The following is a 23,880-nucleotide window of genomic DNA, read 5'->3' as shown; positions in this document are numbered from 1 at the left end:
GAATCAAGTGTGCCAGAACACACGCCACTCAAACCCTCACAAACGGCAACAATGTGAATTCTCTGGCCTGGCCTGGGACGACCTGGGATCTGACCAGCCCTCTGTGGAGTCGAGCATGGCAATGGCAAGGCCTCCGTTTCTCCCGAGGTCCCAATACTCACTGATGAAAGACTCTTCTAGACATGTGTGCTCGGGGGCCACAACGTTTGTGATATCGTTACAGGCTCCCTACGGAGGTGGCCTCGGCGAATGCAGGAGCTCGCCTGGCGAACTGTTGACGCCATCAGTAAAAATGACGGTGCTGCCTTGCCGCCGCTGGTCCTTGAACTCGGTGGTGTTCTTGCAGAGCCCCGCTACCGCCGTTATTGTCCCCCAATTCACGCCCGACTAGACGCCCGGCGCCGCTGGATATCACTCGGAACGATGTGGAGGCTTGCAATGCGTCTTGCCGCAGCTCTCTCGTGCGCGGGGGCTCAGCCGTCTCCCACCCCCACTGCCGCTGCTCCTTTTTCCCGTGGTTGGCGTCAAGACTGGCTTCGACAATTTACAGGACGTCTACCGGAGAGGCTCAACATCAACACGCTGTGGGCCCGGGGAGGGCCGCAGTGGTAAGATTCTCTCCCTGGCGCGGCAGCCGCACCACTGATGTAGTCTGGTTCGCCCGTAGGGATCTTTATGTACTCACTCTGTCAGAACTTCAGGCCCTCCACGAGACTGACGAGCTCTCGTTCGGCATTACTGGTATTGATGCATACCCCCGGGACCACTCCTTCCCAAACTGGTCTAACAGCACGCTGATAATATGAACCAGAAATTCATGGGTTTCCTCACAGTGCGTGGAACGGCGTCGGTCATGTAGACGGCGCTCCTATCACACGCTTCTGTCCTCACGGCGTCTGCGTATCCTGAAATGCCGAGCCCTGGCGAGCCGTCAGCTGATCACTTACCTCCAGGACCTCCTCTTTGTTCCGTGGCATCGCCCTTACGTGGCACTCTACGAGGTGAGGAGACTGACCCTTGGTGCTCACGGGATCGTCAGCTAAAGCCCCTTGCAGCAAGTATTGGTTTTCCATGCGGTCAGAATTGCGGGCCAGTATCCTCCGGACCTCCTGCCCGAGTATGTCGCCGCGGCCCAGACATTGCGGCACCACTACTGGGACCGGGCGTCAGATCCCACTCTGCCTCCTGCCATCTGCGAATCCACTGTCACTGTTAGAGCCCCGTGTGGCATTTCGGAGATCGCCAACCCTCTGTACAGCTACCTCTCTCAGCGCCCCGCGGTCGAGTCCGGGTTCGGCGGCTTCCTGGCTACCCGGCCTCACACCATCCGGTGCCTTGGCGACGGCAGCACACCCAGCAGCGTCACGGACTCTAATACTCACATGAGCTCGATCGCAGAAGATCTGACCAGTGAAGTGGTAAGCCAGCCTTCCCAGCGTATCTTGTGCTGGCGAGAGGGGCCAGATGCTCTGAGCTGGTACTCCAGTGGGCGTCATTTGATGACGGCTAACGAGCGATAGTACGATATCTTCGCCAGGACCAAGGCATTTGACAGCATCGGATGGCGCGTCTCAAGCTTCGAGTACCCGCACAATCGTGTCCACATGTGGGCGGTCTGCAACAGGACTTTTTCGGACGTCAACTGGACCGCGTTTGATCCCGTGTTGTACGTTAATCTGGTCTTCCCAGTCTCGGGCCCTTCAGCTGACAATGTTCAGCATGTTGCATCACTGCAACCTTGACCAGCTCGTTGCGATGTGGCAAGTGGTTAACTCCAGAGAGGCGATCTTCACGGTTACCGCAAACTCCACCGGCCGGTACGTAACGCTTAAGATCACGACCGAGTCGGCCGACAGCCCGTTGAAGCCGTTCTACGACCAAAACATCAACTTCCACACCAGCAGTTCCGTGGCAAACATTACCACGTTCGGGTACACATACCCCGAAATGCCCGAGTGGAAAATGCCGCCCGAAGCGCGCGCCGGCCACGCCAGGGCACAGGTCAACTCGTTGTACAGCCGAAGCGAAAACGTATCGACCAGTCGAAGGCCGTCTTAATAAACACGGGATCTGCTGACCATCCGGCGAAGTTGAGAACTTACTACTACACGGCCGAGTCATCGTAGACAGGAGGGAGATGCCCCTTCCGGCCAGTGTGGGACTGCTGGTTGGAGACCAGGCCGTTGGGCACATGGCCCTCCTGGCCACGCAGCGGGACGGGATGGCGTCCTTCAGCTTGCCACTGCGGGACATACCCTTCGGGAACCAAAGCATCAGGGACTTGCCGCTTCCCCAGGCCGCCGCCTTCCTACAGCGGACCTGACCGTCGAAGTGCGAACGGTGCGTCCAGCTGCAAGCCTGTCCCGGGCTGCCCCTTTCCAGGCGGACGTAACAGACGCAATGGTGTACCGTTGAGTTGCCGACTGGATTCGCTGACTCGTCCACCGACAGATCAAGGGCGACGCAGCCCCCCTCAGTACAATCCCAAGCCTGCATATCGAAATCCAAGCCACTGACTACCTCCCGCGGGCATGCGACTCGGCGTTCCGTGTCTTTGGAAATGCAATGAGATGGCCGGTCGAGGTGCGCCAGCACCGATCGCCGTGATGGTGTTGTCAGGCGTTAATCCTTTTCTGCTGTGTCACCACTTTTGGCGGGGTAGATTCTGCTCCCTTTATGCGCCTTCCATGTTTTGGAGCGGGAGGGGGAACGCTGACTCCTCTGTGTCGAACCAATGCTGAGGAGGTTTCATCCAGGTTGTGTAACACCACGTTGTCGGGCATTTACAGGAGATGGGAGAGCGAGGGGTGTTAGTTCGTCATCAGGCAGATGGAAAATGGCGTGATGGCGAGGCTCTCTTTTAAACCTCGGCTGTGGTTGGTGGGAGACTGCTCTCTGCCCGTAAGAGTCGAGTTGTAATAGATAAGGAAACGTCAAGGGGCCAAGGTAAAATGGAACCCAGGTGGTGGGATCCTCCCCAGTTTCCAAGAGTCTTTTGCTGGTCGAGAGGGCATCATAAGGGGAAATCCTCCTGTCCTTCAGGCGTCCTGTCAAGCTTTTCTCACAAGTCTTTGCTGTGCGAAGCCGGGATATGATGCTCCTTGCCCAGGGAGTGATGCTCCCTCCCAAGCTCACGGAAGGGTAGGAGTATTTTGAGGTGATGAGATCACGTACGCCATGATCGTACTTTATATCTCGATGCTAGGGGCAACGAGCCAGTCGCAGCTCATCGAACTGTCTCACAAGACGACAGTGTGTCTGTAGCAGAGCCTACAGAACATGAGTCTCAAATGATGCAGCAATCATCATAACCACCGCCCTACCTCGAGCTATCCTCTTCCAAGGCGCTGACGTCACCGCTGTACTCTCACTCACTCGCTAATATAATCCCTTCTCTCCTTGTCCCGAGCAAGCACAGTCGTTCCTCAAAGCAGATCCAAGCTCACTTACGTGCCGCTATGAACTTCAACATTGGGGGCACTTGACTCCACTCGAGGAGGCATAAACTAGAAGGGGACACGATTCTCAGTTCCCCTCAAGCCAGCCAGCCAGCCAGCCTGACAGACAGACAGACTGACTGACAGATAAACAGACAGACTGACTGACTGACAGACTGCGGTGTCGGACGGAATGGAGACGAATACCGTGATATGTAATATATGACAACCTACTTCTTCCACGCCGGTTGAGTCAGCGGGCTTAGATCAGGCACCCCTGAACGCTCTGCCGTCTCCGTGATCAACGTGATCGTAAACCTGGGTGGAGCATACGCGTTCTGGGAGGACACTCAAGTCTGTGCTCATGCCAGGACTCAGCGCAGCCAATCTTGGCGTTGCCGGTCCTGTCTGGATCGGGCGGAGAAGACAAGCAAGCTATCTATCCTTCACATGAACACGAGCACGGGTTGGCACTCAATAATTTCTTTGAGATAGTCTTTCAACCAACGCGGTCGTGTTGGGGTTGGTTGGTCGGCGTCGCAATACAGGGGAAGTTTTGGTTACCGGCTCCCAAGGGCTCTCTCTAACTGCTGTTTGTGCTGTTTGCTTTGGCTGCTTTGTTGGGTGGTGCTTTTCAGCTTTTGTCACAACGGGCAAAAGGACATCCTTGCCCTGCAAAGGCTAGGGGCACCCTATATACTGTGCGACAGCTTTTTTCTGTCGTGGCTGGTGATGCAACCCTTTCCTGTTGGCAGTGAGATGGGAGTCGCGGATAGTGATGCCTGTCTGGAGGCTCGGGCAGGCATTAGAGAGGGGATCGGTTCAGAAGGCTTGAGGTATTCTGTATCTTGAAAGTCCAGTGAGGCCTGCATGGTAGGGCCCGGCCTTGCCCCGTGCCAAGCCGGAGTGCCGAACCCCGTCTGGGTCCACCGTGCCAGCTCCGGCCTGGTCCAGGCTGTCCGAATCGGCGCAGGACCGGAACCAGACTTCATGGCACCCGGCCGTTACACGCACACTTTCCCCTCCATTAGACTCTGTGCAACACTGACACGTGTTGGCTTGAGGTGTTGGAAGATCGGTGGCAGCACAACACGTAGCCGGCTTGAACTGATACGCACGTGGCGGCAGGAGTGAGGCGGACAACTGGTCGGGATCCTGTTGGTTCCGCCGGCTTCTTTTAATATCTTGCAAGTCGACGTGCGTTTCAATTTGATGCAAGTGTCATTTCGAGTTATCTGGAGCGAAGCTGAGGTGTGTGGCGAGAGGGCTGTTTAGCCTTGATATACTTTCAGAGCTGCAGCTGCAACAACCAACCAGCTACGGTGGATGACCACATCCACGATTCTTCCGTAGTATAGTGGTTAGTATGTGAGCTTGTCATTGGCCGAGGCTTAGGCTGACGCCTGACATCGCTCGAGACCCGGGTTCAATTCCCGGCGGGAGAGAAAGCACCACATTTTTTTCTGTCAGTCCATGACTGGTTTACTGTCTTTTTTCATGTTCCGTTGCCAGCATGAAGCATTGACTTGAGTTATTTTTGCGGCCAGCCATTCGCAGGACCTTTGTGCCTTGGTTCATCCATCTTCCAAGTTAGCGCGACAACGGCCGTTGACCGATGATCCACCTGCCGAACTGAGGGAAACGGACCGAGGGTCGAGTTCCTTCATTTGCAATGCTGGCACCCTGCTGCTGCGGAGGCCTTGTGCTCTGGCATGGGCCAACTGATTAATCCGCACAGAGTAAGTCAATGCTCGAGTCAGCCGGTCAGTGCGAGACATTCTGCCAAGATTATCGACGCGTGCTCCTCCAACGTGACACTCCCGAGAAGGATGATGCCGGGATTGACCGGTGATTCACCGTCCTACGGGACAAGCAAGTTTTCGCCGCCGATTGGGACAAAGACAGTCGCCCCAACAACACGTTCTTTCTAACCCCTTGCATTGGTCAAGGAACGTGCCGAAAACCGAGCTTCCGCTCTGGCCTTCGCAGGGGAACACAAAAGAAGGAAAGCTCGTCTTTTCGTGGCCTTCTTTTGGTTTGGTGTGCCGATACGAAGCCACAACGGGGCCCCACAGCTGCTGACGGCGCGCCGCAATGGACCGAACCGGCTCCAAGTCGGTCGAGGCCGAGTGGCTTGGACAGACAGTCATGCTCATGTCTCGCATTACAACGGTTACCCGGTGAAACGTTACGATGAGCGTGGTCGCGCGGCGAGCTGCCTGCGAGGTTCGAGTGAGACGGCCTCCTGCCGTGTTGAAACAGGAAACCGAGCGGAGATCTTGAAACTTCGCTACCCACGAGTGTTGTGCTGCTTGTTTCGACCTCCTGTCATGATGGGGCGATGCCTTCCACCGACCCAAGGGAAAATTCCTCCAAGGGGGGGCTTTTTCTCGTTGTTCTTGGCCGCCGTCTCCTGTTTCAGAGCCATTAGGGGAGACTGCTCTAACGCTCGCACATTTGTCCACCAGCACGTCGCAGTCGCCTGCATAGTGTTTCGGTGGCTGGGCAGGTGGCAAAGGCAATGTTTGCAATGCTGCACGACCACCCGCTGGATGCTGCCCAGCCTCCCCTCCCTGCGGGCCGATTTGTGTGATCCCCCACGACAACCAGGCGCTGGGAACGGATCAGCGGCAGGGACCCGGTGGGCCGGTTTGTCTGGATTGGTCCAAATCCGGCAGGACCCTAGTGTATGTACACAAGGAAGTCAAGTTATTCCCGGCACCCTGAAGCTGCTTTCAACAGCGATGCGCCCCTCGAAATCATGCTCCACTCGATCTCGCGTTTGGGCAGGCAGCCCGAGGGGCAAGTTTGCTTTGCCCTCATTTCCCTCGACGCCCCGCGCTTGTCCTGATGCGTCTGTTAGCTTCCAAGCTGCGTCAACTGCCGGTGCAAGCGTCGTCCGCATTACGAATGAAAGCGAAAAAAAGTCGCACAATACGGATCGAGCTGGTCAATATCTGTCGTGTACACGAGCAGGATCTGAGCGCTGCACGGGTGAGCGCAGCATCGTGACTCGACATCCGCCCAACCCCCCGCCTCGCTGGTTGCGTCGTTACCTGCTGTGTGTCGTTTCGAGACGGCGCGGTGTTTTGGAGTGGGTTGAGGACAGGCCGCAGACTTCGTATTGCGCCGCATTATTGGCCGCCAATGCCTCACGGACAGGCCGCCGAGTTGAGATTTGTGGGGGACTCCAGCCGCAGACAACAAAATCGGGCAGGGTCCAATTTGGGCATGCGCCGCATGGACAGGCTAGGCAGGCACCCCCTGCACGGCCATGCTCTGCTGGCGCCAGCGAGCGATGGGATTGGTCACGCCGGGCAGGTGCCTCGGTCTCTCGCAGCAGTGGCAGGTGACATGGCTGCAGGCACGTCCCTGGGGGACCCTTGGCGGCCCCAGAGGCGTCCAGGGTGGCGCCAACACGGGTAGACGTTAAAGAGGTCCCGCCAAGACTAATTTCGGCCAATTGTCGGCAATGTTTTTACAGCGTTTTTACGCAACCCCGATCGCCAAGGCGTTTACACTATCGCTAAGCGGTTAGTTCGCCGAGGGTACGGGGGGCGGCGCCAACCCCCCGTTGGTTATAGTTTAGGTTAAGGTTAGGATACGGATTAAGGTTAGGATACGGGTTAACTTCGTTTTCTTTTTTTTCGATTTGGTTAAGGTTTTGCAAAGTTGCTGCTACGAGTCTCTGCGATTCTTCGTTGTTGATGTTGCTCGAAGTCGTCGCGGCTCCGCTTACCCCGTGGCGATTGTAAATACTTGTAAGCGGCAGTCTCCGAAATTAGTCTTGGCGGGACCTCTTTAACGTCCACCCCAACACGAGCAGTTGGCCAGCCTGGGGGATCAGCAGAAGGGGCAACCGGCGATCATTGAAATCAACCACGGGGCCCAGATGGGGTCGCTCCTTCCTTTCTCTTCCCGACTGTGTACACTATTCCGTTCCACCAGCCTCATCTCAACCTGTCGTACCCAGGATTCGTGGCTTTCCGATCGCTTCTTGATCAGTCTCTCGTTGACGGAGCCTCTGGGTTGTTTTTCCTTCTTCCACTTCTCTAATAACTACACTCGCTTCGCGCCTCTTTAATAGCCCCTAGCCCTACCTAGATCCTAGATCGCCGATCATCTCCGTGCTCTTCCTATTGCCGTGCCCGAACACCCGTTTCGACGCGCACCATGTTCTCCAAGTTTCTGACTGCCACCACCGTGGCCCTCGCGGCCTCGCTTGTGTCGGCGCAGACTCACAGCGACTGTGATCCCACCAAGAAGGGTGAGCTCCTTTCTCTCTTGGCTCGCCAGACTGCAGCAGCTAACGGGGAGGCGTGGGATTAGATGGTTGCCCTCATGACAAGGCCGTTGGGGCCCAGATTGTCGACATCGACTTCCGCAAGGGCGCCAGCAGCTTCTTCAAGGCTGCCGATGGCACCGACCTCAAGTACGACAGCGGCCTGGGCGCCGTGTTCACCATCAACAAGGAGACGGACGCGCCGACTATCACGAGCAACCAGTACATCTTCTTCGGCCAGGTGGACGTGACGGTGCGGGCCTCGCAGGGCGTGGGCGTCGTGACCAGCTTCGTGCTGCAGTCGGACGACCTGGACGAGATCGACTGGGAGTGGCTCGGCGGCGACGCCACCCAGGTGCAGACCAACTACTTTAGCAAAGGATGCACCGACACCTACGACCGCGGCGGCTTCTCGCCCGTTTCGGACCCCATCAACAACTTCCACACCTACACGATCAGGTGGACGCCGGAGAAGCTCGATTGGATCATCGACGGCGCCGTGGTCCGCACGCTCACCAACTCGGGTCTTTCGGGCTGCTCCGGCTACCCCCAGACCCCCATGCAGATCAAGCTGGGCACCTGGGTGGGTGGCCGCAGCGACGCGCCCGAGGGCACCATCCAGTGGGCCGGAGGCCTGACCGACTTCTCCAAGGCGCCTTTCTACGGCTACTACCAGAGCATCCGCATCCAGGACTACATGGGCGGCCAGGGCGCGACGTCGGCGAGCGAGTACTACTACGGCGACAAGTCGGGCACCTGGCAGAGCATCAAGATCGTCAACGGCAGCTCGACCGGCTCCGCCACCATCGCGTCTTCCACCACGACGACCACCAAGCCGACCACGACGGCCAAGCCCACCACCACCAGCAGCACCTCCAAGCACACCTCGACCGCCACCACCCTGACGACCGTCAGCCCCACGCGCATCGCCACCAACAACGGCACCGCTACCACGTCGCCGGCCGGCAGCAGCGACAAGCCCACGGCCACCACGGCCACCACGGTCCCCACGGCCAGCCAGACCGGCGCCGCGGTCAAGGTGGCTGGCAACCTGGTCGCCGCGGGCGCTGCCGCCCTGCTCGGCTTCCTGGCCCTCTAAGTGCCCGCCAGGCGCACCCCACGCGACAGCGGAGCAGCCCGCTGGCTCTTTCGGTTTTTGATGTCTTCGTCTTTTCCACCGACCGAAGATATTTTGCAGCTTCGAATCACTCCTTTTCTGTTCGCTTTTTTTTCCCGACGCTGCTTTTGGCCGTGGGAACAAAGCGACATGCGCCGATGTTTTTCAGACCATGTTACCGTTTTAATGCCGGTCGCCGGGGAAAGGAACAAGACGGACCGGACACCGCCGTGGGCTCTTGCTGGCCGGACATGGGAATGGAGTACATAACTCAGCGTACATGCGTCGCGGCGTGCGCAGCGTTGTCATGAGTTTCTTGATGCAGCTTGTCGCACGCAGATACGGGAGATGAGATGACGTCGGGTTGAAGGGTTGGTTTTCGGTTGGAGGCGGTGCGTTGTTGATGCTTTGGTTTTGGTGGCAAGATGGCATGGTTGTTTGAAGCTGGTTATGTTTGACGGAGCGTTGAGTTATTTTTTGGAACGTGAGGCTGTGATGGGCATCAATGATGTGATACCCGGGGATGAGGTTTGGAGCGGTTGCTTCTGGGGTTTTTAGTTGAAAATGGCAGCGATGCATTGCTAGACTAGACTGTGTAAACAGGGTCAGAGGCTAGATGATAGTTGTCATTTGCAGCGATCTCTTCCGCTCTCGCTGGTGCCGGATTCTTCCCCTGGCGAGGGGAGGCGAGGGGAGTCATGGGATGGTGTGTGCTTTACTGATGGTTTTGATGTGGATCAAATACCCGTTTCCCCCCCTTGTTCTTGCCCAACGTCCAAATTCGAGTTGGCCATGTCATTGAACGATTTACGGGTTGATGGCTACTTGGAGGGAGTGGCGTTGTTGGTCGGCGCTCGAGAGTGCCATATGACGAGCCGCGTCCCGGTCTTGGCAAAGCGCGGCCACGACGGGTTTGGCGCGCAGCCTTCTCATCCATCGACATTGAGTTCACTCAATGGGTCAGTCCTCCGTATCAGTATTCCGTGGGCAACCTATCCCGCCCTCCTCCATTTGGAGATTGAGGCTCCGCAGCCTAAGCTCGCGAGTAGCAGATGCTGCGCACTCTTGAAACCGGTGCTTGTCGGCCGCAGCTCTGTCCAGACAGAGCAAGTGGTATCGGGCTCATCATCCCCCCGGCGGTTGCGACAGGTCTGCTGCCTGCAGTCCGACAGGCAAGCTGGCCGTAGCTCCAGACACACACGAGCTCTGCCAGTCGTGTAGCTACAGCGCTTTTTTGCAGCCTCTCGGATGGCAGTTGACGAGGTCAAGTACCCGCCCGGGTTCGGCTCGGCAGATGTCGTGTCTTACGGCATATCGGGCCTCGTCGTCCTCGACAAGGACTCGCAAACTGTCATCAAGACGCCGCTTTTCGACGACTGCGAGTTGTCCCTCTCTCGGGAACGTGACATCTACGAACGGCTCACAGAGCGGGGCGGCCATCAAGGGCTTCTCCGTTACTACGGCACTGTCGGCGCGGGTATCCGATTGGAGTATGCGCCGAACGGTGATATCCGGACATGGTATGCCCGAGGAAAGGAGCCCGGTACAACGGTTGAGCAGCGTCGAGAATGGGCCATCCAGATTGCGGAGGCTCTTGGGTTCGTTCATTCTGCCGGAGTCATTCATGGCGATCTGATATGTCGCAATATCTTTCTCGACAAGGACCTCCGCGCCAAGGTCGCAGACTTCGCCGGCTCCTCGCTGGACGGTGCTGAACTTGACACGCTATAGCGAGCTGCAAGGTGTGGATACAACGGTGGGATCGTAGCAGAGCATCGGAATGCAAAGAGAGTGCGTTGTTCTAGTACAAAGGAAAGCTAAGGACTGAACAGAGCGTGGTATATATATATCTAGGAGTGGGGAAACTATGGCCAGTGCGCTCTACCAAGCTCTAGGCCCTTTACCTCTAACGTGACATACCCCCTAGTTGTTTAATAGAGCGCCTAAGTATATATAGTTGAACAACTATACTATAAAAAAACTAGAATATAGGAAATCCTTGTAAATAGTAGGATATATAGGAGTAGGTTGTATAAGGCTATAAGAAATTCTAAAGCGTAGTCCTAACTAATTAGAGCGTTTAGATCTAGGGGGAGGTATAAATTCCTGCCTATAGGAGCTTAAGCTTCTTTCTTTCTATATATATCTTTTTATTTATATATAATAGCTACTACTACTATTACTATTCTTAGCTCCCTAGAGCGTATAAGACTACTATACCTCTATACTTCGATATCTTCTTAGATAAATCGCCTATATTTTCGCCTACTCCTTTAGAGGAGGGTAATAGCGTTGAAGAGCTTGTAGTAGAGCCTACTACCCTATATACCACTTCTAAAAAGCTTGCTATACCTTCTTCTAATTAGTGCTATAGTCCTCTAGTTGAATAAGTTATATACTCTTTCTTCTAGCCTACTACTATATTGCCCTAATATATCTCCTAATTATACCCTATAAATAACTATAGAGTATAAGATCTTATACCTAGGTTATATATACACTACTTTTATAGGCTTCTATAATAGAACCTACTATAACTATAATAGCTATAATATATATTGCTAGCATTATAAGTGCTTTAACTATAGCTATAAGCCGATTCTACCTATTGCTATAGAGAAGGTATAGGCTCTAACTATAGCTATTAACAACCTCGACTAGAAGGTAAGTCCTAATTATCTACTATTCTATACCCTCTATCTAATAGCTAAATAGGCTATAAAGAAGATTCGCTCTACACTTTATACGCTCTTAAACAATCCTTAGAAGGTCGAGGGAGAGGGAGAGCAGTAGGATATAGAGATAGTAAAGCTAGAGGAGCAATAGCCTTAGTAGTAGATATAGATATAGGAGTAGGCGTAGAAAGTTCCTATAATCGTCTAGGGTAGAGCCTTAGATAACCCCCTTAGTTTTATACCTATAGCATTGATAGAAAGTAAGATGTAGGAGGTGCTCTTTAAGTAAGTGGAGAGCGATAAACTAGTTGATAATTAGGAGCTAGAGTAGATTGTTGTATAGACAATAGAGCTAGTAGAGTAGTTAGAGATATAGACGAAGATCCTTTAGCTTTAAAGAAAGGTAGCGATAACAAAGTTTATCAATTATTAGAATATATAAGGCTAGAGTATAGAACAATAGTAGTAGATAGTCCTTATAAAGAAGATAGTTGACTCCCCTACTCTTTTCTTACCTAATATATATCTTAAAGATTTAATAGAGTATAGAAGTACTTAAACTTCTGCCTTAAAAGCTACTTCGTTAAACCGTCTATAGGCATCTATATTATAGGAAGGTAGAATATATCGAACTACTTATTCTAATACTTTTAACAAAGCTATATATTATAAATATCTATATAGTATAGACGAGTATTAACCTTTATATACTCTCCTACTATAAGGCGAATCGTCTACTAATTGTTATAGAAGATCTTCTAAAGCTTTCTAGTCTTAAATACAAGGTCTCTAAACAAGCGTTTTAGAGTAATTGTCTTAGCTATAGTAATCGATAAAGCTTTCAACTCTACTTTAGTAGAAGATATAGTAATAGTATCTTACTATATAGCCTTCTAGGAGATTAATCTACTAAAGAGCATTATAATATAGCCTTATAAAAAGTGTTATATATCTAGATCGTTAGTATATAATACATTAGACGTAATCTAGAGTACCTAGTAAACGACTCTACCCCTATACTATATACTAAGGAAGTATATAATATATAGGTACTAGATAACTTGTTTCGCCACTTTAATATACTCTAGTCCTAGATTTATTAGGAACTAAAAGAGCTTTATAGCTACGAATATAACGTTAAGCTAGATTATAACTATAGAATAGAAGATTAAGCCTATAAGCTCTTAGTACAGTTTGATCTACTTAGGGGTCGCCTCTCCTTTAAACTTACAAAGCTCCTCTATAAGGAGAGGAATAGCTAAAGCGTTTATAATATTAGAGAGACTATACTTCTTTATAATCTTTTTAATATACTAGTTATATATAAGCTAGATTTTATATACTCTATAGTTATAGATAACTCTAATCCTAAGGAAGTATTTAATATTATCTTATTTATATACTTTATATTTTACTTTAATACCCTTTATAATATATTCTATAGCTATAGCGTTATCTCAATAGTAAACTACTAAGAAGTTGTTAATATAGAAGATAAGGATTATCTTCTTCTTAAAGTCGAGGAATAAGTAAGGTTCTTCTATAGAGGGCTATATACTAAGCTCTTTAAAAGTACTATAGAACTTATTGTACTATAGGAGTAGTAAGTCCTTTAGCCTATAGAGAGCCTTTAGGAGTTCTATATAGATCTTTAGTTTCTTAAATCCCTTTAGAAGCTTATAAGTCACCTACTCTATATCTAGCCTCTTTAAGTTTAGGAACACCTATTTAATATCGAACTGCTTTACCTCAAGGTCGAAGTACACTATAAGCGCTATAACGGTATAAAAAGAGCGTATAGCGAAGGTAGCTATATATATATTCGTAATATTAGTAGTATCTTATAGATCGCCTTATATATAGATATATACCTTATACTTTTTAAAGTTACTATCTTTGTTAAGCTTATAGTTGAACACCTATTTCAAAGGTAGAGGCCTTATTTTTATATATTCTCGCTTAATCTCTTACTATATTCCCTTGCTTATAAGATTATAGATCTTCTTATATATAGCTACCTTAAACTCTTTCCTATATAGGTAGTTCTCTAAGTCTCTCTAGCTCTTTAGAAGAGGGGGGAGCTCAGTGTTATAGTATATCATTGGTATCTAGCTAACGGTAGTAGTAAATACTATATATAGGGTCTAAAACGACTTTGGGAAAAGCATTTTAATACCCTTCTAAGACGTAAAGAAGAGCGTCTTATTACCATTGTAGTGTTCTTAGAGAGTAGGATCTAGGTAATTAGTCTAGAACCTTAGCCCTAGGTTCTTCTATATTTCCAACGATCTAATAAAGAAAATGTATATATACTCTAAAGCTATATTTAAAGCTATATTTTTATATACTTTTATAGAAGGCTTCTAAATCTATATACTCCTCCTTATAGGTATAAGATACTCCCTAGGCTTATATTGTAGTTTTAATATACTTATTCCTAGCTTATTAGTCAAAGGTTATATTTATAGAGCTTTAAGCCCTATAGACTAAGTATCTTACTCTACTATATATTCTATCGTATTATAGAATATATCCTTTTCTTTACTTTATAGAGCTATAGGCTCTATAGGCAAAGATACCTCCTTGTACTTGCTTTATAGAGCTAAGGGCTCTATAGGTAGAGAAGCCCTATATTCGCTTTTAAGGGCAGTGCTTTATAGGATAGCTATAGCTAGCCTAAGATCCCTAGGTACTCTACTAGTCTCTAAAAGAGCATTAGAATTATCGACTAGACCCCTATTTCCATTATTACCTCTATCTATAAGCTCTTTCTATAGCTAAGCCTATAATTCTAATAATATTTTAAAGGTTAAGAGTCTACCCTATATATACGTTTCCTTTACCCCTAAGTCTTAACCTAGTAGTATACTTTTATATTTAGGAACTATAATAGTAATAGACTTAAATGTTGGTCTTCTATACTTAAGTTTATAAAGTACTTAAAGAATCGACCTAGCGTCCTAGGTCTTTTTAACCCCCTTATCTAGGTGCTCTACTACCTCCTTAACAATAGCTACTTCTTAAGCTAGAAGCTCTTCCTTACCTAGATAGTAAAAGGTCCTTTCGTTGAACGTTATATTCTTTATTACAATGACCTTATCGAGCTTAAGTACTTAGATATAGTAAATATTGGATACTCTATACCTAACTAGATACCTGATTTATCTATATAGCTATACTTTAAATTCTTTTTTCTAATACCTTGCTTTATATTCTTTATCTAAGGGGTATACTCTATAGCTATATATAAAGATCTTAGACTAGTTAAGGTATAGATTCGCTATTAACGTTTAGTAGAAGGTTAGCTTCTATTAACGAAAGTAGTTCTTAAACTAGGAGTAGAGCACTTTATTAAAGCTTTAAAGACTATAAGTATAGCTAGGCGAAATAGAATATAAGAAGGCTACTACCTTTACTCCCTTTAGCTAGAGCTTTATAGGCAGGTTTATAGTAGTAAATATCTTTATACTTTTAAGCTATAAGACTTGTCCTACCTACTCTAAAGCTCTATTTAGCTATAGAGTATATATTAGTGTAAGCTCTAAGTCGATACCTTCGTTATATACTTAGAGCTAGTAAGCCGTTAGTCGATGATCTTCTAGTATAATAACTCCTATATCGTTGTCTTAGTAGATCTTATAGACATTAAGTCTCTATTACCGTTTAACCTAGCGTTTAAAAGCTTTAACAATATTAAAGAGCTTAGTTTAACCCTTATTAAAGAGTGTAAAAGCTTAGATCTATCCACTATATTTGTCTTTAATTGTAAAGAGGTACTAGGATCTATTAAACCTAGAAGGGAATAAGAAGAGGTCCTAGGAGATATACTAGAATAGGCGTAGAGTATAATACTCTATTTTATAAAGCGTATTATACTCCTTAATATACAATAGAGCGTATACCTTATATTTGATCGTCGATATTCCCTAGATCTTAATGTTTTTAGCGCTTTATACCAATGCCTAAAGAGCTTTCTAACCTAGATGTCTAGATCTCTTATACTAAAGCTCTTTAGTATCTTCTCTCTCTTAAGGTATATATAATGTATATAACCTCGTATTATCCTTATAAACAACTATATTTACTATTACTAGGCCTATAAAGTTCTATAAAGGTTAGAGAGTATAAAAGTAAAAGGAAAAGTTCTTTGATTTAAGGAAAACTATATTAAACTTATAAACTAACTACTTAACCTTTATACTCTTCTTAAGCGTTCTACACTATAGAAAGTAGTCTAGCCCTAAATACTAGATATTAGCTATATATAGAGTAGTTTCTAATATAATATTAGTATAAAAGCCCTTTACTATAGCAATGTTCTTTAAATAGAGGTCTATAGTTCTTTTCCTTTACTCTCTATCTAGTACCCCCTTTATAATATACTCTCCTCTTCCTAAAATAGAGAAAGTAGTAGTACCTACTTCTATATAGTTACTATCTTCCAATAGTATAAAGGTACTAGGAACTAGGAGCTTCTTATTATTAACGATATATAGAATAATATAGTTGTTAAAGAGAGTGCTCTAAGAGAGCTAGTAAGTAATAGTAGTCGAGAATATAAATAGGTAGTAAGCTCCTTTACTAAAGAGGCTTAGGTCGATAATAGTATAGACGATCTTATTAGGAAAAGCTAAGCTAGAGTTCCCTTACTCTATAGAGCTAGAGCTATATCGCTTTTAAAGGCTTTCCTAGAAGGAATACTACTTTAGGTTGTTAAAGTACTCTCTAATTTCAATAATCTATACTTCTAAAAGCTTATAACGGCCCTTCTCTACCCTAGTGATTACTATCTAGAGAAACTAGTACTCTACTAGCTTCTATTTATATTTGCTATTAGCCTTATAAAGGTATAGATAGAGCTTCAAGCTATAAAAGCCTATATTATCTAAGGAACTATTGCTTTAAGCTACTCTTAGAGAGGTAAATACATTATATCTAAGCCCTTTAGAGTAGGTGTTATCGATCCGAATACTAAGGCGAACGCCTAGCTTATCGAGAATAGGAATTAGATACCCCTTAGCTTTAAGTGCCTCGATCTTAGAGAGCTAGTAGCGAGCCTAGTCCAAGGTGATCTAGTAGCCAACTACCTTAATAAGGTGCTTAGAAGCTTTAGGTCTAATAACCTCTAGAATATCAAAGCTCTTTATATATAGGTATACCTTGTTCTAAAAATAGTACTACTTATATAGATTGATATCTACTTTATAAGCTTCTTATAGGACTATTATATACTAATAAATAGCTATATCCTCTATAAGAGTATTAATAGGTATAAGCTACTTATAAAGCTTATAAATAAGGGCTTAGAGGCTACTAAGGCTAATGTTCAAGATAGCAATATATATAGTGTTAAATAGAGGCTAGTAGACAGAGTATATAATCTACTAGTTAATAAGCAAATACAACTTAACCCTATTCTCTTAAATAGTAGAGATTATAAGGTAGTCCTTATATATAGCTTTAAGCTTAGTAGCAACCTCTTATTTAATAGGAGCCTAAACTTGCTTTAGAGGAATATCTAATGCCTTAGCATACTTTTTACAAAGCTCTTTAATTATATTTTCCTCTATAGGAACTTTTAGTCGTTTATCCTAAGGCTTATTAAAAGCATCTAGATTATATTTATCCTAGATACTATTACTTAGGGCTAAGATCTTAAGCTCTATAAACCACTTGGTCTAATCTATATAGGACTAGAGGGTAACGGTTAAATTGCTCTCGGTAGTCATTATATTGAGATATAGAACATAAGAAAAAGAGAGAGAGAGAGAGAGCTTACTATAGGTTACTTACTATATACAATTATAGAGCGTCTAGGCTTATAACTAATATACTATAGCGAGCTATAAGGTATAGATACAACGATAGGATTGTAGTAGAGCATCGGAATATAAAGAGAGTACATTGTTCTAGTACAAAGGAAAGCTAAGGACTGAACAGAGCGTGGTATATATATATCCAGGAGTGGGGAAACCATGGCCAGTGCGCTCTGCCAAGCTCTGGGCCCCTTACCCCTGACGTGACAGAACTCTTAGTCACCGTTGCAGCTAGTCATGAATATCCCGGTCCGACGTTGTCCGCTCAGGGGGACATCTTTGCCTTCGGATCCGTTGTCTACGAAATCCTGACCGGCACCGCTCCTTACAAAGGGCTCTCCGACAGCGAGATCGAAGCCCGCTACAAGCGAGGCGAGTTCGCCGATACAGCCTCATTAGGGGGAATGGGGGCCATCATCCAAAAGTGCTGGTTGGGCCAATACGATGGATTTGAATCGGTTGTCAAGGACCTCAAGGTAAATGCCCATCGGGGTTGTCGCTTCTTGTGATGCTTTGAATGATGCACCGTTGCCAGTTGGTTGCCTGAAGGATCCCTCTGACCATGGCTAGCTACTCCTGCCTGGACCGGGAACTGCTCTCTCTCGGAGCCCGTGAATTCATTCCGAGCCGTCTCTAAATTGAACATTCCTCGCCACGACAGAACAGCACAACAATGCGTAAGGATGATGGCCAGAGATGCTGCTCTCTTGTGTGTCCTGGCAACACAGCCGTATTATATCCCAATAATTGTGGGGCTTGCATCACTCAGAATTGGTGGGAGAGCCAGAACTCAAGTGCACATTCCGAGAAGTGCCCGTGTTCAGGATCGCTCACCAACACCCCCACTCACAGAACCATCAAGAATGACAACATATTAAATTAGCTTGCCTATCTCACTGTGTTCCACCGTCCCATATCCACGCCGAGTCACAGTACTCCGTAATTCACGTTGAAGTTCCCCTCCCGTGCCAACCTCACGGGTGGGCGGCGGGGCTGTTGGGTGGTTGGATCAAGCTGCGGAAGCAGGGCCGGCCCAATGAGGAGGGACAAGGCTCTCGCTCTCGCCGTCGCCCGCTCCGTCCGGACATTCTTCTCCCGTCCACCCCGCGACCCAAAAGCCATGGCGCCGAGCGCCGACTACAACAGCATCGCCGCGTTCCACGCGAAGCTCGCCCGCAGCAGGCGGATCCTGGCCGTGTGCGGGGCCGGGCTCTCGGCGGCGTCGGGCCTGCCCACCTTCCGCGGCGCCGGCGGCCTGTGGCGGAACTACGACGCCACCGAGCTGGCCACGCCCGAGGCCTTCGAGGCCGATCCGGGGCTGGTGTGGATGTTTTATGCTTATGTGGGTACATCCCAACTGTGTATACTTGGTAGTTGATAGCAGGACGAATGGACACGGCGGGCAGCATACGAGGGGAGAGACAAAGTGGCACGGCACGGCTGACGATGAGATTGTCGACATACACACACATCAGCGACGGCACATGGCCCTACAAGCCAAGCCCAACCCTGGCCACTACGCCCTGGCCGCCCTGGCGCGGAAGAACCCCGACTTCCTCTGCCTGACGCAGAACGTCGACAGTGCGTTGCCCGCCTCCTCCAGCTATCAGTATATACGCGAGCTCCCCGGGGGAATTACCTAACGACACCTCCTCAGACCTGCATTCGCGCGCCGGCCACCCGCCGGAGCAGCTCCACCTCCTCCACGGCTCGCTCTTCACCATCAAGTGCGACTCGCCGTCGTGCTCCTGGACCGACCCGGCCAACTTTGACGACCCGTTCTGCCCGGCCCTCGCCGCCGCCGCAGAGGACGCCCCGGCGTCGCCTGACCAGATCCGTATGTGTCCCTTGCTTCCCATCTCCCCTCTCTATATTTTCTCTTTATCTCCTCTCAACCCCCTGTTTGCACCTACTTCCTACGTATCCCCCCACTCACTCACCCACTCCCTCACTCACGCACTTACCTCTCTAACAACACCACCACCACCACCTAACCACCGTCCGGAGGAGATTCCAGACCCGCTCCTAGACCCAAACAACCCTCTCCCTCCGCTCCCGCCATCCGACCTCCCGCACTGCCCGCAGTGCCGCACCGGCCTGCAGCGCCCGGGCGTGGTCTGGTTCGGCGAGCCGCTGTCGCGGCCCATGCTGGACGCCGTCAACGCCTGGATCGCCCGCGACGCCGTCGACGTCGTGCTCGTCATCGGCACCAGCTCCGTCGTGTACCCGGCCGCCGGGTTCGCCGAGGCCGCGCGCGCCCCCGGCGGCCGCACCAGCGTCGTCACGGTCAACCTGGAGATCGGGCCCGGCGTGCTGCGGGGGATGCGCGAGGAGGATTTCGCGTTCGAGGGGGACGCGGCTGTGCTGTTGCCGAAGTTGTTGGCGCCTGTGATTGGGGATTTGGAGGGGGTGGTTGGGGAGGGGGGTGGGGAGTCGTCAGGGTAAGCTGTCATGGGGAAGGGACAGGAATGGGTTTGTGTTGGGTTTGGGGAGATAGATGGAGGTGGTGATGGAGGGATTTGTGGATGGGGAATGGGTGAAGAGGCAGCTGCGGGTGGCGGTCTGCGATCAGGACCAGCGCAGGTGCTTACGAAATTTCGCCTTACTATTCTCAGCCATGATCCCCTTATCCCAAGTCTTTGCTCGAGCGCCAGCGCAGGATTGGTATCAGCAATAAGGACTTCTTGACTGGATGATCCCAGAGCAGCCAACGGCTTGCGGGCCGCCGCAACGCCACGCACCGTTGGACCACGCCATGCTGGATAACTACCTAGCCCGAACGGCACGCGAACAGTCCGAACAAAACCAGTCCACAAAACACTGCCTGATGCGCCTATATCATGCATTCGGGTTGAAACCCTCCAAGCGACAGAGAAACTCGAATTCGACAAAGCCACCCCAAACCCACGACATCCAAGGTATCTCCCCAGCAGGCTTGAACGCAACCATCTCCAACACCACCCTGATGCACCTCGCTTTCCAAATATCCCCTTTCACATATATACAAACCCAAAATTAACTCCCCCCACTCCCATCCCTTGGCCCCCTTCCCCGGGCATCACCTCCTCACCCACCCGCCGACCCCCTCGCCAGGCAGCTCCGCCGCGGTAATCGAGCTGGGCATCTCCACCGGCCGCTCCCACTCCGACCCCTCCATCTCCTGCGGCGACCGCGCCGCGTAGTACCCGGGCTTTGCCCGGTCGGCTAGCGCGTAAGCAGCACCACCACCACCGCCAGCACCAACCCCCGCCGCGGTGGCGGCGGCGGCATAGTCGCTGTAGCCCCCCTGCTGCGGCGGGAACAGGTTTTCTTGTTTCTGTTGTTGTTCCTGTTGTTGTTGGCGCCGCCGCCGCCGGTACAGTATGAGCGCGGCGAACAGCGCGGCGAGCACGGCCAGCGGGATGACCACGCCTATGGCGGCTTTTGCGCCGGTGGAGAGGCCCGAGTCGGAGGTTGCATCGGTGGGGTTGTTGGCGTTCGGGGAGGAGGTGGCGGGTGGGGCGGAGTTGGTGATGGAGGAGGACGACGACGACGACGAGGAGGAGGTCACGAGGTCGGAGGACTGGTGGACCATGCGCACGCCGAAGGCGTTGACGCCGCCCGGGGAGGAGACGAGCGTGGTGACGGTGGAGGTGCGGCCGTCGCCGGAGAGGGTGACGGTGATCGGGGTGGCGGAGACGGGGGCGATCCAGGTGCAGTAGAGCGTCTTCCACACGCCGGCCAGGTCGAGCGGGTTGGGCACGCACGACAGCGAGATGTCGCCGTAGGTGGGGCAGCAGGTGACGGTGGTGATGGACGCGGCGCCCGTCGTGTCGTGGCAGGCCGTCCAGTAGCCGCTGGGGCAGGCGATGCCCGGCGAGTAGTAGAAGGCCGGGTCCGAGGTGGAGAAGGCCGGCGGCAGGCAGGACAGCCGGTCGCCGATCATGTAGACGGGCGTGTTCCGCGGGAGGTAGATGCCGTCGCAGTCGCTGCCGGTCGGCGTGAAGGTGGTGGTCAGCGGCACGCGCGGGAACGAGGTGATGGCCGCCGGCGTCGACGACGAGGACGACGACGCCGTCGTCAAGCCCGTTGTGGTGGCCGGCATGGTGGTTGATGGTCCCGGGAGGACGCAATTGGGGACGTGAGAGTTGCAGGACGACTTGACCGGGCCATGGCACGGCGCTTGGCCCTGATCTGCGGTCCTGTTCCCCGTGTTCCCGTCAAAAGTCCGGCGGCTGGCAGATCCACATATGTACAACCGCCCTCCTAGTGTACCGCAGTAGGCGAAGCCGGCTGTGCCGGTGCGCCAGGCCCAATCGCCGTTCTGTATCTGTAACACGCTTGCGCGCCCCGCCCAGAAGGGTCGACGCAATTCGTCGGCTCGCACTTCCCCCACGTGGTCTGGTTGTCGCCCACAGAACAGGGGGAGTGTGCTCTGTGATCTCAAGGGAATAATAGAAGGCTGCTGGCACGGCCAGAAGATGCGGTGAGTTGAGGGCCGAATTTCCGTTTCCAATTGCGACGTCTTGCTAAGCTTCGCCGTACAAGAAGAACTACGGAATACACTCATACATTCAGCATGGGAAACCAAGCCAATCACATACGCCCGCCCCCGTTGCCTTCGCCGCGCCGCTCTCGCTCCAGCATGGCGTCAAATTCCCTTTGTGCCTGTTCCCTCGCAGTCGCCGTCTTTTGCTCGCCCGGCACATAGGTATACTGCTCCGTCCTCCGCCGGCCGCCCGGCGCCTCGCCGTCCTGCTGGTCCCCTCGATTCCACACGCTCGCTTCCGCCCTGGCTTGCTGTCTGATCCTTTCCCAGGCGCTTCCTTCGCTGGACGCCGATGTGGTAGTCCCTGAAGGACGTGGGCTTGGCTGTTGCTGAGACGGCGCAACAGGGGAGGCGTCGTCAAACAGGAACAAGTCATCGCCCTGTGGCGCATCCTGTGGCGGCGGAGCGGCTCGTGGCGTCTGCGCTTGTACTTGTCCTACTCGCGGCTGCCACCTCTGCGCAGAAGTTCCTTGAGCTTCGTTGTCTGCTCCCCGCCGGGACGCCCCCATCGGTACCCCACCCTTCTCGAGTTGTTCTCTCCTCTTGGCGAAGACGCTTTCGCGGAGCGTGTGGAGCCGTTCGTCCTTGAGTATGCCCACCACGAAGCTCGACTGTGCAAACGAGTAAATGAAGCCACGGACCATGATGTAGGACAAAGTGCCGTAGGCACCGAAGCGCACCACGTGCCACGCGCGCGCGGCCGGTGTGCCTTTGAGAAACGGCATCGAGCGGCTGGGGAAGTATGTCGGGCTGAACGACGCCCCGGGTGTATAAAATGGGAAGCGGAATGTCGTGCGGCCGGCTTGGGTAAAGTAGGCGGCGATCGCCAGGGTCGTTGGGGGGATCCAGGTCATTTTGGAGCACCGCTTGGAGGCGTGGAAGGCAATCGCTTCCGCTTCCAAGGGCATCACCACGCGTTGCGCGCCGCCCGACATCTCGGCTAGAGTCAGAGCAACGCGGTTCTTTTGCCACTCGGTCGTGTAGCCGAAGAGGGGCGCGAAGGCGGGTAGCCTCGGGAGGCTCTCGAAAGGGACGGTGAGCAAGCGGAGAGCCTGCTCCTGGTTCTCGCGCGTGAATGATACCAGGTGGCCATTAGGGTCGAAGGTTCCCAGGGAGGCGATGGTAATCGGCTGATGTTGGTCATCCTGCGCCGGGGAGCCCGACGCCGGGTCTCCGTCGCTCGGCCACGACATGGTGCCTGTCCGGCTGGCGATGCTGCAATGCTGCAATGCCTTGACTGTCTTTTCTCTTTCCAAAATATGTCGAAGCGGACGGTCGTAGAAGGATCTCGAAGCGCTGGCTGCTGGTCGCTGGTGCAGAACACGAAATGCGCGACGCCGAGCACAGGCGGGGATGATGATGCAAGGGACCGAGGAGCCAAGGAGCTTGGAGCCAAGGAGCTCAGACACAAGCTGACAACCCGAGGTTTGCACTCTCCACTGCGATAAGATAAGCAATGTCCTCCCCTGAGTTGACTTCTTCTGTCCACAAGTTCCACTATTCCGTATCGGGCTGAACCACTCTGCCAGTGCCAGCTCTACACTATCCGCCTACACAGCACACCGGAAGCCAACAATTGTTTATCCTTCGCTTCCCGCCACCACCTGCGGTGACGCTAGCGTCCTACCCTACCCTCTGCCGGGCATTTCTCGGACTGCCCTGCCCTTGGTGACTCCCTCAGGCTTTGCTGCAGCAGGTTTTGGCGCACTGGCACTCGTCCGCCTGGTTGTTGCGACGAACCCCAATTGCGTTGGCCCGGGGCTCTATCGGCTTTCGCAGGCTTGCTATCGTCCTCGGACGCCTGTAGTCGCCGGCGTCTTCGGGGAGACAGCAGCCTCTGGCTTGACTCAACAGGTTGTATCCCGCGAGTCCCATCGCCGTCGGTCTCGGGCGCACCATGTGTGGAGCCCGCTGAAGCGGGTTCTTGCTGTGACCACGGGGCCAAGCAACCCTACGACACCGACGACCTGCTGAATTGCACTTTCGCACGCTCAAGCCGTTCCAGGCTTCCGACGAGTGCCTCTA

The 23,880-nt window shown here is 51.3% G+C and overlaps 6 protein-coding genes and 1 non-coding gene across 7 annotated transcripts; 5 read left to right on the top strand and 2 right to left on the bottom strand.

Moving 5' to 3' along the window:
- Positions 1–423: 423 nt before the first annotated feature.
- THITE_62739 (uncharacterized protein) lies at positions 424–3,002 on the top strand (the record flags this gene model as incomplete). Its single annotated transcript, XM_003650445.1, has 7 exons — positions 424–608; positions 668–741; positions 812–894; positions 1,056–1,418; positions 1,521–1,666; positions 1,719–2,340; positions 2,452–3,002. 6 exons carry the CDS (start codon positions 424–426, stop codon positions 2,056–2,058), a joined length of 1,191 nt encoding a protein of 396 aa, XP_003650493.1. The 3' UTR covers positions 2,059–2,340; positions 2,452–3,002.
- A 1,778-nt stretch (positions 3,003–4,780) lies between these two features.
- On the top strand, positions 4,781–4,882 carry THITE_t24. Its single transcript has one exon. It is a non-coding gene; the product is annotated as a tRNA-Asp (tRNA).
- A 2,484-nt stretch (positions 4,883–7,366) lies between these two features.
- On the top strand, positions 7,367–9,594 carry THITE_2169619 (glycoside hydrolase family 16 protein). Its single transcript, XM_003650444.1, has 2 exons — positions 7,367–7,704; positions 7,767–9,594. Exons 1-2 carry the CDS (start codon positions 7,611–7,613, stop codon positions 8,816–8,818), a joined length of 1,146 nt encoding a protein of 381 aa, XP_003650492.1. The 5' UTR covers positions 7,367–7,610; the 3' UTR covers positions 8,819–9,594.
- Positions 9,595–9,750: 156 nt separating this feature from the next.
- On the top strand, positions 9,751–10,798 carry THITE_2110010 (uncharacterized protein). Its single transcript, XM_003650443.1, has one exon. It carries the CDS (start codon positions 10,085–10,087, stop codon positions 10,565–10,567), a length of 483 nt encoding a protein of 160 aa, XP_003650491.1. The 5' UTR covers positions 9,751–10,084; the 3' UTR covers positions 10,568–10,798.
- Positions 10,799–18,429: 7,631 nt separating this feature from the next.
- On the top strand, positions 18,430–19,736 carry THITE_14941 (SIR2 family histone deacetylase-like protein; the record flags this gene model as incomplete). The annotated part of the gene is made up of 4 exons (XM_003650442.1): positions 18,430–18,669; positions 18,803–18,908; positions 18,985–19,164; positions 19,345–19,736. Coding segments are annotated over 4 exons (918 nt in total), but the record flags the coding sequence as incomplete, so codon positions are not given.
- A 649-nt stretch (positions 19,737–20,385) lies between these two features.
- Positions 20,386–21,411, bottom strand: THITE_2085660 (uncharacterized protein; the record flags this gene model as incomplete). The annotated part of the gene is made up of 1 exon (XM_003650441.1): positions 20,386–21,411. One exon carries the CDS (start codon positions 21,409–21,411, stop codon positions 20,386–20,388), a length of 1,026 nt encoding a protein of 341 aa, XP_003650489.1.
- Positions 21,412–21,663: 252 nt separating this feature from the next.
- On the bottom strand, positions 21,664–23,390 carry THITE_2110005 (uncharacterized protein). Its single transcript, XM_003650440.1, has 2 exons — positions 21,855–23,390; positions 21,664–21,792 (listed from the first exon to the last, which is right to left on the bottom strand). Exon 1 carries the CDS (start codon positions 23,046–23,048, stop codon positions 21,903–21,905), a length of 1,146 nt encoding a protein of 381 aa, XP_003650488.1. The 5' UTR covers positions 23,049–23,390; the 3' UTR covers positions 21,664–21,792; positions 21,855–21,902.
- Between the last annotated feature and the right edge of the window lie 490 nt (positions 23,391–23,880).

This window comes from Thermothielavioides terrestris, chromosome 1 (assembly GCF_000226115.1).
Source record: "Thermothielavioides terrestris NRRL 8126 chromosome 1, complete sequence".
NCBI classification, from domain to species: Eukaryota; Fungi; Ascomycota; class Sordariomycetes; order Sordariales; family Chaetomiaceae; genus Thermothielavioides; species Thermothielavioides terrestris.
Note: the sequence above shows the minus strand (reverse complement) of the source record. Positions and strands in the feature narration are given on the sequence as shown.

Excerpts from the sequence above, each read along its gene's own strand:
- THITE_2169619 (XM_003650444.1), top strand. The coding sequence starts at position 7,611 with ATGTTCTCCAAGTTTCTGACTGCCACCACCGTGGCCCTCGCGGCCTCG. Across the intron at positions 7,705-7,766 it reads CTGTGATCCCACCAAGAAGG|ATGGTTGCCCTCATGACAAG; the intron begins GTGAGCTCCTTT and ends GCGTGGGATTAG.
- THITE_2110010 (XM_003650443.1), top strand. The coding sequence starts at position 10,085 with ATGGCAGTTGACGAGGTCAAGTACCCGCCCGGGTTCGGCTCGGCAGAT.
- THITE_2110005 (XM_003650440.1), bottom strand. The coding sequence starts at position 23,048 with ATGTCGTGGCCGAGCGACGGAGACCCGGCGTCGGGCTCCCCGGCGCAG.